We start from the raw sequence: 21,146 nt of genomic DNA on the forward strand, positions 1-21,146 counted from the left end.
ATTCATGTTCCCGATATTCACGAAATCGTCACTTGTTTGCATATTTCCTACCAAATTTCACAGTACGAAAAGAAAGCTCTTGTATTGAAAGGCTCAAAGACCCAGACATTTTTTTTAAACACTATTTGAGATTCATACAGTACTGCAGTTTCTCTTTGATTAACTTCATCCCATGGCATTATTCAACTGCTAAAATAACAGCTAAGTTGAATTGAAATGTTACTTTTAATGAAACAAACAATCAATGAATTTTGCAGGTAGAAACCCATTGATTCACTGAGTCCGAAAAGGAATTACTCGACACTGATGTGATTTTTTTTTTTAATGGACAATTTTCGTGAAAATTTTGCTTGAACTTCTGAAATGTAACCAATGTTTATCAAATAACCACGCTTTGCTGGAAAGTAGAAATAATCTTTATTTCCAACTCAAGATATCACTACTAAACGGCGTGACAAACATCTTGGCATTTGAAGACGGCGCTCAAAGTTCCCTTTAAATGTTGCTAGCGAATGAGAGGCCAGCGGTATTGCCACGTTTATTTTGCACACATCCACGTCTATCCCCTGTCACTTGATCGCGCTGTAGTTTGTCTGCTTACCAATAGCCACACCCCTTTACCACTTGGCAACGTCACGCCAGAGCTTTCGTTTTATTCGTTTAGCTGAAATGCCAAGATGTTTGTCACAGGCCTTAGATTAGCTTCAGTATAGAAATAGTCATACAACACAAAATAGTTATACAACATCTCCAACACAAGATACCACTATTAGTTTAGCTTCATTAGGAAATAGCCGTTATCTCCAACACAAGATAATACTACTAGTTTAGATTTATCACGGAAATAGTTGTAATCTCCAACACAAGATAACATTACTACTTCAGCTTTCATCATGAAAATCATCGTTATTTCCAACACAAGATACATACCTCTACTAGATTAGCTTCATTTTGAAAATACTGAGTTATTTCCAACACAAAATACCACTACTAATTTAGCTTCATTATGAAATGGTATTAACTCAGACACAAAATACCACTACCAGTTTAGCTTCATTAGGAAATAGCCGTTATCTCCAACCCAAGATAACACTACCAGTTTAGCTTCATTAGAGAATAGCCGTTATCTCCAACACAAGATAACACTACTAGTTTAGATTCATCACGGAAATAGTTGTTATCTCCAACACAAGATAACATTACTACTTCAGGTTTCATTGTGGAATTCATCGTTATCCCCAACACAACATGCATGTCATTACTAGTTTAGCTTCATTATGGGAATAGTCGTTAACTCCAACACAAAATACCACAACTTTGTTAGCTTCATTAGGAGACAGCCAACACAAGATAACATTACTACTTTAACTTTCATCATTGAAATAATCGTTTCTCCAACACAAGATATATGCAACTACAAGATTACCTTCATTTTGGAAATAGTAGTCGTTGTCTCCAACACAGATGCCATTAAAACATACCCTTTTTAAGCTATTTTATTACTCAATGATAGAACAATAGCAGCATGATATCGCTTTTTCTTTTCAATTGTGTACCTTCAAATGTACACAACCTTCCCTATCCACTTCAAATAAACGCTATCTTTTCATTCTATCACTACCGACCCGATTTTATTTTCAATTTTTATTCATGCTTATCGTCGTTAACTATGGAATATGTCATGAATGTAGCCCTGAATTTAGATGTTCGGTAGTCGAAATTTAGGTTTTAACACCTAAATGTGTGATCTCAAGTTCAGAACGTGCTCTCGGAATGATTTTTACGAAATTAGTTATCTCCAACATAAGAACCGGCTACTAGTTTAGCTTCATTATGGAAATATAGTACTCATTATTTCCAACACAACAGTTACTACTAGGCCAACTTCACATGAAAATAGTCACCGTTACTAGCTTAGCTTCAAATAGAAATAATCCTTATCTACAACTCAAAATGTAGCTACAAGTTTACCTTTAGTATGGAAATAAGCCTTATCTCCAACGCAAAATGTAGCTACAAGTCTAGCTTTAGTATGGAAATAAGCCTTATCTCCAACACAAAATATAACTAAAAGGTTAGCTTCAGTATGGAAATAATCCTTACCTCCAACACAAAATATAACTAACAGTTTAGCTTCAGTATAGAAATAATCCTTATCTCCAACACAAAATGTAGCTACAAGTTTACCTTCAGTATGGAAATAATCCTTATTTCCAACACAAAATGTAGCTACAAGTTTAGTTTTAGTATGGAAATAATCCTTATTTCCAACACAAAATGTAGCTACAAGTTTAGCTTTAGTATGGAAATAATCTTTATCTCCAACACAAAATGTAGCTACAAGTTTAACTTCAGTGTGGAAATAATCCTTATCTCCAACACAAAATGTAGCTACAAGTTTAACTTCAGTGTGGAAATAATCCTTATCTCCAACACAAAATGTAGCTACAAGTTTACTTATGTATGGAAATAATCTTTACTTCCAACACAAAATGTAGCTACAAGTTTAGTTTTAGTATGGAAATAATCCTTATCTCCAACACAAAATGTAGCTACAAGTTTACTTATGTATGAAAATAATCTTTACTTCCAACACAAAATGTAGCTACAAGTTTACCTTTAATATGGAAATAATTCTTATCTCAAAACAAACATACACAAATATATTAGTTAATCTTTATTATGGAAACAGTCCTAACCTGCAAGGCGAAATGACACAAATAGAGCAGATTAAAGTAGTTCTTTCACTAGTTTGGAAGCTCGATCCTTTAACTCAGATGGACCTTTTATTTATTTAATTTTGCTTTCTCCATCAAACCAAGAATAAAATAAAGCATAATCTTAAAAAAAAAACTAAACGACGAAATATAGCGTTTTCAATAACAAGTGTTCTCAAAGATAATAATAATAATAATAAGTAAAAGTTAATGATGTGAAGGAAACAGAAGCTGAGACTGTCTCGTTTCCAAAATGTGAAAGTGGTGTCTCATTTCAAACAACGTAAGTTTCTTTATTGCATGTCTTATTTCAAATGTCGTGACAAGAATTCTGTCTCGTGTCGTCTCATGTGCAACTCTACTAAAAGTAAGTGGTGTAGAATCAATAAAAGAATAAACAGAAGGTGTTTTAATTCAGTAATATTAGCAGTGCCATTGAAGTTAAATCAAGTTCAATTGCATCACTGGTATTGAATTAAAGACCCGTCTTTGTGCATCCTTTTGTTCGCTCTCCACCATTTGTTTTTAGTAGAATTGAGCATTAGACGAGACGAGACAAGATTGAATTCTTGTCTCGTTATTTGACACAAAGCTTGAACTTATTTATCTTATCTTTATTTTTTTTTTGTTTCATTTATATTTACTGACATTAGATCAAGTTAGAACATTGTGAAGAACAGTAAAAAAAGTGTAACTTAGCAGACTACACTTGATGGTATTGATAAACAAGATATGCTTAGTTCATTTGTTTGATATTACTTAACCACTGATGGATAAGAAAGTGGGTTGGGGTGACATATACGGACAAATGTTGAAGTAATATGATACAGATCAACAGTTTAATGTTCGTATCTTCTCTTACAGGAAATGATTTTAATATCTTTAATTTAATTGCTCTGTATATTTGAGGGAACTCGTAGTGTACTAATTAGAGTGTTGGACTAACATCCACGTGGTCCTGGGTTCGATTTCCGGAAGGTGGTTCTTAATTTTCGGCGTCTAGTCAGCTTCGCGAAGTAAACTAGGAAGTCATGTGAATAAAAGACGAGACAGCGACTAGGTCTAGAAAATTCCTGATACGCCTGTTACAGACAGAGCGACGGAGTGCACTAACCACATGTTCAGCACTAGGCTGAACGTAGTTCATCCGGACGCTAACAGATGGCATTGGAGCTAGAGGTCTACACGGGCCGGAATATTTTGCCCGGGCCCGGCCCGGCCCGTGAGTTTATAATGTGAGGGCCTTCTCGAGTCCGAAATATGTTTTAGAATTTAGGCCCGAGCGCTGCCCGTGCTCATGCGATAATGAAATGAGCCCGAAATAAGTCCGAATTGCAAAACTTAATTTTGCAGTTGTACTTTAAAAGTTCTTCAGAAACAATAGTGCAATAAATATCGTTCAATAGCATATTTACAAAGTTAGGTCCGAAAAGGCCCGATAAATTGTTGTATATTTAAAAATTTACAGCCCGAGCCCGGCCCGGGTCCGACGTAATATATGCTTTATAGGCCCGAGCCCGGCCCGTGGGCTCGGCCCAAGCGTGCAGACCTCTAATTGGAGCGGCTTAGGCCCACAAAGGGCTCAAACCCGCAGTATTTTGATTTGGTTTTCTACCTTTGTATATTTATAGAACGTTTTTGATAATGTAATTAGCTGTAACTACATGAAACAGTTAGTAATGTAAAGTGTATACCACAAAAGAGCTTTTCACCTCCGGTGCTTGGGGTCCCTGGTTCGATCCCAGCTCGCGCCGTGTGAACTTTGTGGTGGACAAACACCGTGCTCGTGGGTTTTCTCCCGTTTTCTCCCACTTTCTTCATTCCACCATTTCACTCATCTCTCATCATCACCGTCTCCTTTAGCCTAACCGGCATAATCGTGGGACGTAAAACTTAAAGATTTCATTTCATTTCATTTTACAAAGCTTACGCTAGAGTTTTGAAGATAACTGAATGATATGCAACAGGCATGATTTTAAGATACAGTTGGGTTGCATACTACTAAGGAGCAATTTCATGTATAATAACTCCCTATGGGAATACATAAGGGGCATCCTAGTGTAGTGGTTAGAGCGTTGGACTCACGTCCGCATGGTCCCGGGTTCGATATCCGGCCGGTGCTTCAAAATTTCCGGCGCCTACCGAGCATCGTGAGGCAAAATGAGGAGTCACGTTAATAGAAGACGCGCTAAACCACATGTTCTTCGCCAGGCTGGACGTAGTTGAGGCAATCGCTAACAGATGGCGTTGGAGAAGCTAAGGCCCACAATGGGCTGTTACGCCAAGTGGTTTGGTTTATAGAAATACATGGAAAGAATATACGGTATATCTTCTCATCAACTGGATGGACCATCTCCATCAACGAATTATATTTATTTCCAACTTTTTGACCCTCAACACATCCAACCAAAATTGTTCCTAATCCATCCAGAAATTCTTTAGATTTTCTGTCTCTCGGACATGTTGACACACGGACAAACAGAGCGAAAATATAAAGCCTTAAAACCTTAATTATATATGAGCCTATTATGGAAGTAAAACGAAGCTAGTTACTCCATTTGAAAACATGAAACCTCAAGCTCTAAGTTCTACATTTATGTTCTGGATTAAAAGATTGTAATAACTAACGAAAGTCAATAGCGGATCTAGAAAGTAAAAACTGAGGGGGGCAGCAAGACCCCAGACTATAATAGGTATACAGTGTGTCTATAAAAGAACTCCGGGGTTTTGAGGCAAAATATTTTAATTAAGTAAAAAACGTACATACATGTGTTATAACATGATTGGAAAGCTTACATTTTCACGTTTGTTTTCACAATTTAATAAAGTTCAATATGAGCCCCGTGAGTGGCACGGCACACATCGTAACGGTACTCTATCTCTTGAATAACACATTGAGCCTTTTGTTGTGGCGTCACCATAGCGCGAAGCGCAACAATCCACACGGCACGGCACTGATTCACTGACTACCGCAGCCGCTGCGTCGTCTCAAGGTCAACGCTCCGCAGCGCTGCCACCTGTTGATAAAAACATTTCCAACTAGTGTGACTAAAACTTTTTGAGCTTGTCGTTTCAGAGAAATTAACTAAATTTTGCTCTCTTTTATGGTTAATAAGATATGAATTTTTAAAACCCCGGAGTTCTTTTATAAACACCCTGTATTATGAGTTTACTATAAACTTTCAAAAATATATAAAAATAATAGCTTCAATTATTTTTGTAACTCAAAAAACTCGGGGAGGCTTAGGACCCTCCGGCCTCAGGTTAGATTCGCCACTAACGAAAACGAATGATTACGAAAGACATTCATGGAATAATAATGTAGAAGGAAACCGGAGAATCCCGAGAAACTCACAGACACGATGTTGTCACCACAAACCCACATCTAAATTTGAAATAGACTGCATACAACTTCATCTAACAATATACATCTCTCTCTTTTTACTTCTCTCTATCTAGCTATTTATCTATCTATCTGAATATTTGAAAGAAGGATTAGTGGCGGATCTAGAAGGTAAAAACTGGAGGACCAACAAGAACCCAAACTATGATAAGTATATTCTGAGTTAACAATTATCCATGGGTCCTGCAGAAGTTTCCAACTTTATTCTGTCCCGATGGATATTATGACTAGATTGAACTAGGGATGGCCAGAACCGGTTCCTGGTGGAACCGGTTTTCGGGTCTGAACGGATCCGGTTCCGGAACCGGTTCTTCGGATCCAGGTCTGGAACCGGTTCTTCGGATCCAGGTCTAGAACCGGTTCTTCGGATCCAGGTCTAGAACCGAAACTTTGTGACCATCCCTACGCTAAACCCGAGCAGGCTGTGAACAGTGTGCTAGATGAAATAGTGGAAGCGACAGGCAGGCGCCCAGGCGGCGGCCGCTTGTCTCATTTGGTTAAATAAACTGAGTAACTGGCAAACTCATTGGCTAAATAGGCAAACTGGCAAACTCATTTGGCTAAACACCCACTGGTGGACCAACATTTTTTTTTGGGGGGGGGCACAAGCAGGTCTGGGCGGGGAAGGCACAAGCGCATGGTCCTCTTTGCATTTTTTTAGAGGTGAACTTTGAGCCTCCTTTACGGGTCTTTGGGGGCTTTCGTATCCAGGTCTGGAACCGGTTCCTAAGATCCGGTTCTGGAACCGGGTTTTCAGATCCAGATCGGGAACCGGTTCCTAAGATCCGGTTCTGGAACCGGGTATTCGGATCCAGGTCTGGAACCGGTTCCTAAGATCCGGTTCTGGAACCGGGTTTTCGGATCCAGGTCTGGAACCGGTTCCAGAACCGGTTCTGAAAACCGGATCTCCAAGAACCGGTTCTGCCGGAACCGAAACTTTGTGGCCATCCCTAGATTGAACGTTGACATTGTAGACTTCATGTATTGTTTTACACATTACATAACAGAAAAACTGCAACTGAAACTATATTTAATGTTTCAAAAATTTTCCAATAAAGAATAAAAGCAACGCTTACTATAAACTTTCAAAAATATATAAATAATAGTTTCAATTACCTTTGTCACACAAAAAACTTTGTAGGGTTAGGCCAGCTTGGCCACGAGCTAGGTCTGCTACTAAGAAGAATTCTAACTTCTGAAATATGATTTATCTTCGTTGACTCGCCAGCAAAAGTGCAGAACTGATTCCTGCATACAGCATGTCAAACGACTGCGATTTGCTGTAACAATACGAAAACAGAATTGCTGTTTATATACGCTAATAGGTATTCTCTATTATTGGCAGGTGACTTGCTGCAACTGTGAAGATTACGTGCTCCACGGTCTTCTGCTAACCTCTTCGTCTTTACGTACGATTTTTCTGTTTTGATATCGTCCATTAATTGTAGTCTCCTTCGCCCCCTCCCTCTCTTTCCTGAAATCATACCCTCTAGCACGTCCCTCATGATACAGTTCCTTTTTAGTCAATGTCCCAACCAGCTTCTTTTCCTCTTCTTAATAATATCGAAAATAGTTATTTTCTCCCCTACCATTTCTAACACTCTCTGATTCGTTTTACACTCGACCCAGAAAATTCACTCCATTCTTCTCGACACCCTCATTTTGAAAACTACCAGTCGTTTTTCATCATTTTTGTGTAATGTTCATGTTTCTGACAATACTCCACATAAAAGGTTTTATGAATCTTTTTCTCAAATCTTTATTCAAGATCACACAAAATAGTATTTTCTTCTTCCTGAAGGCTTCTTTCGCCATTCCTATCCTTGCTTTTGTTTCACGTTCACATTTTATATCATTATCATTACGAATATATATGACAATAGGTAGACATTAAAAGTGTGACTTATACATCAGAGGCATGACCGATCTTAAAATTGTAATCGGTTTTGTACGATATTTATTGTGTTAAATATACAGCAGTAATATGTTATCATTTCTTTTAAAACAAAGAAAGAAAATAGAAAAGTAATATACATGTTTGTGTGTATACCTGTTCTGAACATTTGTGTATTATTTTTATTGCTTTTCTGAGTTTACTTTTTTCCTGTCATTCTGTTCTGTTTAATATAGTGTTCTCCTGTAGGTGATTTCTGAAAACGAAAAATGATAATAAAATGTTCAAAAAGATCCGAAAATGCAAAATGTGATAAAAAAATATATAATATAATAATAAACAGGTTAAAAAGAGTGAATAAAGCTTTTTATGTTTTTCTTTTGCTTTTTGCAAATAAAATAAGAGCGAGGTGACCTACTTGATTTTTGAAATAGGTAAAAAAAAAACCATTATGAAGAGAATAACAACAAAAATATATAATTTTGATCGTACATGTATATATACATATGGAAACTCCACGCGACTAACGCGTGACAAGCAGGCAGCAGAAGAAAACCTATAAAAAAGTCGTAAATGTCACCTGACAGTTCAGCGGTCGTAAATGTAGTCCAATAACATGAAGAAGATAGCAGAAGTTTTTTTTTTCTCGTTTTGCCCGTTAGGTAGCTGTAGAGTAGATGGCGTTTTAGTGCTGGTGCTAAGCCTATTCAAAGGCATACTTACTACTTCTCTCAAAGGCATCATTGTTAAAGGCATATCAGTCATCGATCACATCAAAAGAGCTATAAAAATAACCATTGCATTTTCCTTTTTTTTATTTCATTTCATTTTCTCTCAGCCCTCTCCTTCCTCCCCCCCCCCACGAGTACTCCTACCTTTCAGAGTTCTACTCAAGTCCCTTTCCACTTTTATTGCTACTTTAAGGGTTATTTACAAGTTATAACAATGACACGAAATGAGAAAAGGGGTTTTCCCTGCAATGTTACCTCAATTGCCAGTAATGGCCCGTTTTTATGTTAAGCAAGGAAAAGGATGACAATTTAAAATGTGGCAATAATGATGTTACGTAACCTTATTGTTGAAAACAGGAAGCTTGTCTTGTCAGATTGATAACAACAGCTAAAATGAATGAGGTAGGTTAGGAGGGGCGAAAAAAAATCTAATGTTTACATCTCTCTTTTACTGTTATAGCAACTATAATTTCTGTTTGTATATTTTATCTTAGTATATCTTGGGATTTTTTATTTTACTTTCTTTTAATTTAACATTAGCTTATCATGGCTTATATAATCAGATAATTTACACGCGACCATTTTAATGAATGGCCGTTTGTGTTGAAGAAGTATTATTTCGCAAATCTTCACTTTGGTTAATGTTTGTTTACAATGTTTAGAAACAAAGAATGAATATTTTTTGAATGAAAACAAAGCGTGATTAATTCTTAAAGAAAAAATGATCATTTTTTAAACAGATTAATCATTTTTGAATAAAAACAAATAATTAATTCTAAAGAAAAAATAACTAATGTATGGCTAGCTTTTTGTATGAAGTCAAAAAATCATTAACTTCCAAAGAAAAAGGGAGGAATTAATAATTTTTTGAATAGAACCAGTGATTTCTTTTAAGGAAAAATAAAGAATAACAGTTTTTAGAGGAAAATACAGAGTAGCCCTTTAAATGAAAACAAAGAACTCATCGTTTTTGAATAGAAAGAATGATTATTTTTAAAGGAAAACAAAGAATAACAGACTTTGAAAAGGAAAACGAAGAATTCACCATTTTTTAATAAAAGCAATAATCAATTCTAAAGGGAAAATAAATAATGAATGACTAGCTTTTCGTATGAAGGCAAAGAATGATTAACTTTCAAAGAAAAAGGGAGAATTAATAATTTTTGAATAGAAACAATGATTATTTTTGAGCGAAAACAAAGAATAGCATGTTTTTTTAAAAGGAAAATAAAGAATAATCTGTTTTTGAAAGGAAAATAAAGGGTAAATAATCTAAATATTTTGAAAAGAGAATAATTAATTTTTAAAGGAAGATAAAAACGGACTCGTTTTGAAAAATAAACAAAGAATGGGCAAGTTTTTAATGAAAACAAAGAATATTAATTTTTAAAGGTTCTGAAGGAACTATTAATTTTTAAATTAAAACAATGGTTTTTAATTATATTTTTTCATCACTTTCCAAGTGAAGTGTTGGTTTTTTCGCAGCCAATATTGTTCCACAATGTAAGGTTGAAAAGATAACATTAATTATCAACTATTTATTTATTATGGTGTTTGATTTACCAAAAATCTTTTATATATTTATTATGTCCGTGTGGTCGTCCGTTCGTAAGACAAAAAGTAAGGAGCTACGTGGTGTATCGACATCAATTTTGAGTACGAAGTAGATACTCAAACGGTAGGAATCGGGTTCATTGATAGAGGTTATCCATTCACCGAAAATGATAGAAATAGACCATTTCCAGTTTTAACGTTGATCTCGATAGAGCAACACCAGTAACAGATAATGAGAAGCATTTTCCTGTAATCGATTAAGCACTCTAGGAATACAATTCATCTCCACCCATAACTCTCTACTGAAACCGGAAGTGATATAAATCCACTGCAACTTCCGGTTTTAATATTGATCTACATTAGGGCAAAAATGATAAAGAGAGCGAAAAACGTTTTCCTTTGAATCGATTTAGCGTCCTAAGAATAGGTACCATTTCCTCCCTTAATTCTCTATTCAAACCAGAAACACTTCTAGTTTTAACATTGGTTGCTGTAGAATGAAAACAGTAATCGATAGTGATAAACGGTTTTCTGAATCAATTAAATTCCTAAGAATACATTTCATCTCTACTATAATCAGAAGTTATAGAAATCTGCTACAATTTTCCGTTTCAATATTAACATATAAAATATCACACCATAGAAACTAAACCGTTTCACGTGGTGTAATTACACGTGTCACTGTTTTGTTTATTTGAAATGTAAACTGCTGAGCATACTGTATACGTTGTTTTTCCACATAAACGGCGTTAAAGTCTAGGAAGAGAACAGAAGTGGATATTTCTAGGTAGGGATAGATAACCAAGATAAATAACTATTGTTTGGATGCGTAGATACAAAATCCAAATAGTTTACAGAATCCTCACACATCAGCTTAAAACCAAAGCAATACGGGGTACTAATTGGCTATGGGTTGAAAACATAATTTTATTCTTCAACTTTAATTATTCCAATAGTTTTTAAGTAAGTTTACAAAATCTGAAATTATTACAATTTTTCAGAATAATATAATTGTAGAAGTAGTTTCTCACTAGTGCCATCTATAGGATAACTTTATCAAATACTTTAATCCTGCACATCTGTGTACAAACACTTAAACACTCGTTGTGCATCTGGGTGATATAGCCTAGTTCCTCACTCGAATCGAATCCTGGATGATTCGAGTAAAAATCAAAGTCACATGTTCTGCTAGACGATATTCAGAGAGATTTGCCGATTTTATGAAGGAGCCCTAGGTAGAAAAGATGAGAAATCAATTATTTAGACTAGTACAGGAGTTCCCACTGTGATACGCGCAGGTTACTGAAGGATTGCATAAGCTAAAGAAAAGGTTCTTCAACTTCCTCGTAAGGTAGAACTATTAATCTTTAGAAACAGTTTTGCGGACCTCACATAGCGGATAATGGACATGGAAATTTATAGCGATAAAAGACGTAATTTTCATTCACGGAAATCATTGAAGAATAAGTTATTATTATTATTATTATTATTATTATTATTATTATTATTATTATTATTATTATTATTATTATTATTATTATTATTATTATTATTATTTGTGAGCCAAATTTGGAAATGATTATTAAATTTAGAAGAAAAATATTAATTTTTAAGGACTAAAGAATTATTAATTTTAAAAAGAAAACAAAGAAGACGAATTTTAAAAGGAAAACAAAGAATGACTAATTTTAAAAGGAAAACAAAGAATGACCATTTTAGAAAAAGAACAAAGAATGACTAATTTTAAAAAGAAAACAAAAACGGTTAATTTTAAAAGACAAAGGTGACTAATTTTAAAAGGAAAACAAAAAATGACTAATTTTAAAAGGAAAGCAGAGAATGAGTGTTCTGAAATAAAAGAAATAATTATTTTTTAAAAGAAAATAATGAATCTTTAATTTTTAAGGGAAAACAAAGAATGGCTAGTATGAAAAAACACAGCAAACTTCTTCAACAACAAATTGTTTAGTACTATGATACGTTTACAGCCCATCATTGGATCTCTTGTTCAACTACTATCAGTGGTGGATCTAGAATGTAAAACTGGGGAAGGGGGCGGCCAGAACCCAAACTATGACAGGTATATTATGAGTTTACTCAAATCAGTTTAATTTGGTGTCCGTTTACGCACTCCGTTAACAGGAATTAGGAATAAGTAATGTTTCAAACATTTTCCAATAAAGAATAAAAGGCAACATATATCATAAACTTTCAAAAATATATAAATAATACTTGAATTATTTTGTGTCAAAACATTGGGGCCTAGACCCCCTCAGCCCCGTGCTAAATCCGCCACTGCCGATCATCCAACAACAAAAACTACACTAATAACTAACACGTGAGAGTATATAGAATATTATAATTATCTAGATGGTCTTACGCTTTTTCAATACTAAAGAATGATTACTTCTAAAGAAAAACAAAGAATGACTTTTTCCAAATTAAAATTATGTTTCTTACTAAAAAAAATAACAAGGATTAATTTTAAAGGAAAACAAAGGGTGATTAAAATTTTTAAAGGAAAACAAAGTAGGCCTATATTTATCTTTACAGGAAGATAAAGATAATTAATTTTAAAAGTAAACAAAGAATGTTTATGTTTTAATGAATTAGAAACAAAGGATATCAAAGGAAAATTGTCAAATGAAATAAAACTGTTAGCTTGGAATGTCTGATGTACTGTACATAGAACCAACGTTGATAACCTGGTGCGGTAATTCAGCTGAAGAATTCTTGTTTGAATAAAGACAGCATCAAAAGGAATATTTCAAGCAAGCTGCATGTATATTATTCGCTAAATTGTGGAAATATTGTAAACACCTGTTTCTGTTTGCTTAAGTAGCAATAGCTACACTAACCTAATTGCAAGAAATTAACTTCGATTCAAAAATAAGCAGTGTTTGGAGAAGAACAACGAAACTAATTCGTGACTAGCGTTGATGACTGTAGAATACTGTGTAGTTCAAAAGTTACATATCACCTTTATGTTCTGAAAGAAGGGGGAAAACATTAAAAAATACATTTGACGACAACGGTGGAGGTAAAAGTATTTGAATGTGTGTTTATTGGCCGTCGTACTTTCTGCACTTGGTATGTCAAGGTTGAAATTTCATAAGACGATGAAACGTTTAGAAGCTGAGAGGGGAAGGGGGCTTTATGTCTAGTGATGAGTAAAACACAATTACAGTACACATTACGTACATTACATGACAATTATGTAAAACCATAGAGTTATAGTTTAAAGTTATCGAGATCACACCAAGAAAAATTCGACTTATAGAGGTAAACTTCGACTCGTAGAGATTCGCAGAGACAAAAGTTCGAGTTACCGACGTTTTTAAATACGATTATGAAACCCTTAAAATTCGATTTAATGAGGTTGTAATTTTTAAACATTCGAGTTACAGAAGTTATTAAACATTGAGTGTTATGGAGAGTTCAAAGGAATGTGAAAAAACAAAATTAAGTTATCAGGGAATTCGAGTTATCGAGAGCCAACTCAGTGAAATTCTTTCCGTATTATGTGTGAAGCCAATATTTTTCTTTTTTTAAAAAAATGCAAAGAAACCGTGAACTCTCCGCTAATTAAAAAATAGAGTGGGCGACCTTGTGCATTCGATTGTTATCAATAAAATAGTGACCTGTATGTGTGTAACTAAGAAGGAATGAAATAACTAACTCTTTTTAATTTTTTTTTCAGAGTAACTAAATGCCCCATTGTGGGAGAAATGGGTGATAGCATAGGATTACAGAAGCCACTTTGGAGAGTTTACTACCGTCCGCTGATTAGGGGTTCTGGACTGAAGGTCGTTATCTCTACGATGTAATGTTAAGGACCCTGTGATGACCCACTAAACAAAAGTAAAAATGGCGTCGTTACACCAACTGGTGATGAGCAAAGTACACACTAAATAATCGGTAAGCTTTTTCTGTAGAGAATTCTTTCTAGTTTTAACTTTGTGGTTTCCCAAAAGTTTACGTTGATAAAGGACATGCATTCTTCTCTCAAAAATATTATTTAAAAATGCTATATCTATTGCAGGTCATGAATGCAAATATAAATAAAACACAGATGTTACTTCTACTAGAGTACTAAAATATTTCGATATTAATTTATAAATGTAACTATAAGTTGCTTTAATACGTTATTCTACATATACAGAATGGTCCAAATTACTTTCAACCCCCAACGGAAAGATATAAAATTTAAATGAATTGAAATCTTTCAGTTTAACGGCATACAATTATGCTCATTAGGCTAAGGGAAAACAATGATTAGTATAAAGCAAGTAGATGTCGTCGGAAGAATTCGTGGAATGAGAATCTGGGAGGAAATGGGAATACCCGAGGATACCCACGGACACGATGTTGTTCATATGAAACTTGCTTGGCAGGAGATCGAACCAGGGACCTCACGCTACAGAGTTAAGTGCTCTACCACTGAGCCACCATAGTCTATTCTAGCAGAGTACATAAATAAATAAATAAATAAATAGCCTATTCCAGTAAAGTACATAAATACATATATAAATAAATACCCTATTCCAGCCAAGTACATAAATACATAAATAAATAGCATATTCCAATAGAGTAAATAAATAAATAAATAGGTAATTAAATAAATACTCTATTCCAGCAAAGCACATAAATAAATAAATAGCCTATTTCAGTAGAGTACATAAATGAATAAATAAATAACCTATACTAGTAGAGTACATAAATAAAAGTATAAATATATAGCCTATTCCAGCAAAATACATAAATAAATAGCATATTCCAACAAAGTACATAAATAAGTAAATAAATAAATAAATAAATAGCCTATTCCAGCAAAGTACATAAATAAATAAATAGCCTATTCCAGTAGAGTACATAAATAAATAAATAAATAGCCTTTCTAGTGTAGTACATAAGTAAATGTATAAATAAATAGCCTATTCCAGCAAAATACATACATGCGTAAATAAATAACATATTCCAACAGAGTACATAAATAAATAAATAAACAGCCTATTCCAGTAGAGCACATAAATGAATAAATAAATAGCCTATTCCAGTAGAGTACATAAATGAATACATAAATAAACAGCCTATTCCAGCAAAATACATTAATACAAAAATAAATAGCATATTCCAACAAAGTACATAAATAAATAAATAAATAGTCTATTCTAGCAGAGTACAAAAATAAATAAATAAATATCCTAATTCCAGCAAAGTACATAAATAAATAAATAGCCTATTCCAGTAGAGTACATAAATGAATAACTAAATAGCCTATTCTAGTAAAGTACATAAGTAAATGTATAAATAAATAGCCTATTCCAGGAAAATACATAAATACGTAAACAAATAAGATATTCCAACAGAGTACATAAATAAATAAATAAATAAATAAACAGCCTATTCCAGTAGAGCACATAAATGAATAAATAAATAGCCTATTCCAGTAGAGTACATAAATGAATATATAAATAAATAGCCTATTCCAGCAAAATACATAAATACAAAAATAAATAGCATATTCCAACGAAGTACATAAATAAATAAATAGTCTATTCTAGCAGAGTACAAAAATAAATAAATAAATAGCCTATTCCAGCAAAGTACATAGATAAATAAATAGCCTATTCCAGTAGAGTACATAAATGAATAAATAAATAGCCTATTCTAGTAAAGTACATAAGTAAATGTATAAATAAATAGCCTATTCCAGCAAAATGCATAAATACGTAAATAAATAACACTCCAACAGAGTACATAAATAAATAAATAAATAAATAAATAAATAGCCTATTCCAGTAGAGTACATAAATGAATATATAAATGAATAGCCTATTCCAGCAAAATACATAAATACAAAAACAAATAGCATATTCCAACAAAGTACATAAATAAGTAAATAAATAAATAAATAAATAGTCTATTATAGGAGAGTACAAAAATAAATAAATAAATAGCCTATTCCAACAGAGTATATAAATGAATAAATAAATAGCCTATTCCAGTAGAATAAATAAATAAATAAATAAATAAACAGTCTAGATTCCAGCAGAGCACTTAATAATCTGTCCTATCAGAGTACATGAATAAATATGTTGGTGTTATTGAGTTGAGTTTAATGTCACGTTCAGAAACGAGGCTATATGAAACATGGATTTGCTGATTAACATGGAACTCTAACCACATTTGCTCGCGCGGAATAGAACCAGGGTCACCCACGCCAAAAGTCCCTACGCTAACCGCTTAGTCACAAACGAGCTCATAATTAAATAAATAGTCTATTTCATCAAAGTACATAAATAAATAAATAAAATAGTCTATTTCAGCAGAGTAAATAAATAAATAAATAAATAAATAGTTTATTCCAGCAGAGCATATAAATAAATAATAAATAGTATTTCCAATAGAGTACATAAATAAATAAATAAATAAATAAATAAATAAATAAATAAATAAATAAATAAATAAATAAATAAATAGTCTATTCCATCAGAGTACATAAATAAGTTCTACTGATTGAATATGTCTCATCTTAGGTCAATATTTTCCCGGTAAATACTAATGATATTGCAGAATTATTATTATTATTATTATTATTGTTATTATTATTATCATTACTATTACTATTATTATTATTATTAGTCGATAGGATTTGCAAATGTATCTCTGGAATCAATTAGACTCCAGAGGATTTGCGATAGACTCCAGTTGCTCCCGAGGCAATAGGATTTATAAACGGCATGTATAGTAATGTGTCACTGGTATATTTATTTATTTATTTATTTATTTATTTATCAACACAACAGGCAGATGCCCAATTGCAGTGTTGGAATATTACAATATATTTTTATAACAGTTCTTTTTTTTAGTACCTTACACAACATCGTGCATTTATCAATTTCATCATGTTTTTGACATAATTTGTTGTAAACAGAACATATTCTCTAGGTTGGTGACTTCTGCATTATGTTGGTCCTGGACTTTTTGCAATAGAAGAGACCTGTATTATTAGTTCTAGTTCCACCTGAAGGAAAATGGAAGTTTAATAATTATACAAAGTTTGAACAATCGAATTCACTTTAACTCTTTTTTTTATTTTTTTTTAAGGAATACCAGATCGGCAATATTACCTGTTGTTCTAATGAATAAATATTACAACTGTCTACTAGTGTACTATGGCTTTCAAGTGAGGGATAAATTCCAGCTACTTTGTGTATCAATTATCTAAGAAATTATGATTGATCTTTTTCAATTTGTTGGCGATACTTTTGCTGCGAAGGGTTCCAAATTACAACAGCATATTCCAACTTGAAGCATACTTAGGCCTATGAATAATACATTTTCAAAAGTGTTGTAATATTACTGAAGTCCATACCATTTCTAATTATGAATTCTAATAATTTAAAAACATTCGGGTCAAATTTTACACCTAGAACTTTAACTGTATTAGGTCTGCTTATACAAGTATTACTAAGTTTATAATCATATTTAAGGGTATTTTTCTTTCTGCTGAACGGTAATTCGTTATGGTTATATTTATGCTTGCTCCAAGTTTATTGACTGAACACCAGTTAGCAATACTCTCTCTCTAAGTCGTGTTGTAAATCAAGGCAACCATGCACAAAGTTTGTCTTGGCGTATATTTTGAGATCATCAGCGAATAATAATTTTTCACTGTTGAATATGTGATCTGGAAGATCATTGATAAATAATAGAGATAGTAAAGGGCCTAGGTTGGAGCCCTGTGGAACTCCTGATTACGAAAAATACTTGTCTGATTTAAATTCTTTAGAGACAACTGTGTGCTTACGTTCACTCTGATATGATGAAAATAATTTAGTGAGGGCTCAAGAGATATATGATAGTGATATTGTGATAGGAGATCGAATTCACACTGTAAACTAAAGGAATATTTTCTTATCCCTCATTTTTTTTTTTCAGAATCAGAATCTTTGTTTCTAACTTGTGTGTCGCTGGAGGGTTTTAAAGTTAGGGGGAGCTCGTAACCAAGACATTCAAGAAGGGGAGCCAACTTTGTAGGGAAGCGGAACACAATTCCAGACAAACCAAACATCTCTCTCTCTCTCTCTCTGCCCAACATCCAGGAAAACGGCAATTCTTCTAATTTACGGTTATTATTTGAGGTTTGTCTGCAACATTTAAAGAACTACAAAGTACGGTAACAGTGAAGAATTGCAGGATGGGAAAGATAGTAGGGGCAGTCCTGAAGAAACTGTACGACTAAAACTATTGTGACTCCAGTAAGATTCTTCTTTCACAGTCATTGTTTTGCTCTCGTTTCTGCAAAGACAAAAGACCAAAATTAATAGGAGAAAACAAATTGAAAAAGAAAATGATAATTAGTGGGGAAATTAAAATTAGCGAGGAAACAAAATAAGTTAAAACAGCATAGAATTTTTTAACACAATTATTTGCCTCCATATTTTCAGAGCAGAACTTAAGGGAAAACAAGATCAAAAGACTGATTCTTTAGACTGAGGGAGATGATAATTAAGGCATACAAGTAGTGCAATGAGAATGTGCGAGGAAAGGGGAGTACCCCGAGAAAGGCCATGGACACGATGTCGTCCACCACAAATTTACTTGGCCGGAGATTGAACCAGGGACCCCACGCACCAGAGGTAAGCGCTCCGCCACTGAGTCCTCGTGTTCGTATCAAGTTGCTTATAAAATACGAAAAATATTAACTTAGTCGTTTTTAAGAAAAACGTTCAAAAAGAGCCCACCTCAAGCTTAAACTGCCCCTGGGAATTTTTCTCAGAGAAGTGACTTATACCAAAGTAGAGGATTGTTAATGAAAAATTGATGTGTGAAATTTAAACAAAATCGTTGGAGCCGTTTTCGAGAAAATTACAATTTTTAATTTTCACCCTTCAGTAAACTATACTTAATTTTGCGGGATAGGAAAGAAAGTGAAAAAAGAACACCCCTAAAGAATCTTATTAAAAACTTTAAGTTTAAAATTTAGTGCGGATACATTGAACGGTTCGGCTTCTAGGCGAGTGAACACAGTTACGTCGGGACACACGAACAGACAATCAGATAGATAGACATCCAAAAATCACTTCTTCAGCTTGTAGGGGCCGTTTTGTCGAAAATAAAAAGGGTACGGGGTCTATAAAGATAGTGAATACGAATCGACAATTTGTAGAACCAAAAAAAAAAAAAAAAAAAAGAATCTGTTATGCACAAGACCCAGTTAGTGTGCAAAGTTATAGCCTCGCTGCTGAAAAGAAAGTTAAAACTCAAAATCAACTCAACTCAACCCAGTTAGCGAACGAATAAGATTAGTGAGATGAAGGGGCGCACCCACGGGGGTAAGGTGTGCACCGGGTTAGAACCCCCCAATCTTACATAACATAATTTGTACGCTTTATCAATAAAACCATACTTGTTTAACAGGGAAATGATTGATGTAGCATGAAAATTTGATCTCACATTTCATCTGTACTCTTTCTCTTATAAAAACAATATAGTTCTATCATTTTCTTCTGAAAATATAGATGGAAGTATTTTACCATTATTTATCGTCTATTCGGGTGCCCAGAATAATACCCGTTTAATACTCGCTTCTAGTATTGGACCCCTTCCACCTTAAGGGGGTAGACTACTAAATATTTTTCAAATTTTTTCTTTTGAAAGTTTTTCGTAAGTGAAAAGAGATAATGAAAAGTAACTTACCTCAGTAATAGATAATGTTATTCTACACCCGAAAATAGGAATCGGAAAAATTTTCAGTGTTGCCATGCATAGAATTTACAATGTGACCAGAGTTTGAATTACCCAAAAATCTAGGTTAAGGCAGCGACTAGAAAAATGAACTCATCGGCAATTGAAGACTTATCATACTGTCTATCTTCCTTGTTAACTACTTTTTAAACAATATTTATATTTATTTTGTAATAAAGAATACAAAATAAATAATTTTTAATTGTGAATAGAATTAAAATACGAACATTATTTAAAAAGTAATTAACAAGGAACACAGACAGCATGATAAGTCATCAATTGCCGTTAAGTTCATTTTTCTAGTCGCTGCCTTAACCTAGATTTTTGAGTAATTCAAATTCTGGTCTCACTATAATTTCTATGAATGGTAACACTGAAAATTCTTCCGATTCGTATTTTCGGGTGTAGAATAACATTATCTATTACTGAGGTAAGTTACAGTTCATTATCTCTTTTCACTTACGAAAAACTTTTAAAAGAAAAATTGTTAGCTTTTGAAAAATATCTAGTAGTCTGTCCCCTTAAAATTTCTGAGTGCGCGCCTACTGGGATGTTTTAGTTTATTTGTTGAATTGACTTGTTTGTCTATAGTGCATAATTATTTTATATTTCTTAAGTCTTTTACATAAAGCTATAGAGAATAAAATTAGACTTCATTTTGAAAGAAAAACTCAATAGTTTAGTGATGTCTCTTTAGTTTAGCTGACAAAGGTTAAGCTTTCCACAAAATAAAAAAATATTGGCCTGGGGAGAGGAGGTAAATTCCTTCCGGTTTTATTTTCGCAATCATTTAATTGTTTGCCACTTTGCACGAAACAAACATTAGGCCTAACAAGGATCCTTATTTCATCTGAAATGGCGGAGTCAAATATTGTCATTTATCTATCTATCGCAACTGTAAGAAATAATTAATTAGGCGAAACGATGTGAGATGCATGCAGAAGTAATATCCTCCATTGTACTAACTTTGGCTGTTATACTATACTAGCAATAACTAGATAACAGACTTTGGTTATTATTATATGCTAGCAATAACTAGATAACAAATTTTGGCTATTATTATATGCTAGCAATAACTAGATAACAAATTTTGG

General features: G+C 33.5%; 1 protein-coding gene across 15 annotated transcripts in view; it reads left to right on the forward strand.

Annotated features, from left to right (window-relative positions):
* Positions 1-21,146, forward strand: part of LOC145678866 (uncharacterized) — a 459,736-nt gene that overhangs the window by 274,190 nt on the left and 164,400 nt on the right. For 12 of the 15 annotated variants that reach the window (XR_014130447.1, XR_014130448.1, XR_014130452.1 and 9 more), the window contains one exon: positions 14,000-14,217. The exons of the other annotated variants lie outside the window; for them this stretch is intronic. Coding sequence is in view for 4 of the 12 variants with exons in the window: in XM_081749445.1 (XP_081605571.1) it covers positions 14,000-14,126 (127 nt within the window). In the remaining 8 variants the exon portion in view is untranslated. The remainder of the gene's footprint in view (positions 1-13,999; positions 14,218-21,146) is intronic. 15 annotated transcript variants of the gene reach the window in all.

This window comes from Thermobia domestica, chromosome 2 (assembly GCF_964235325.1).
Source record: "Thermobia domestica chromosome 2, izTheDome1.hap1.1, whole genome shotgun sequence".
In the NCBI taxonomy this organism is placed as follows: domain Eukaryota; kingdom Metazoa; phylum Arthropoda; class Insecta; order Zygentoma; family Lepismatidae; genus Thermobia; species Thermobia domestica.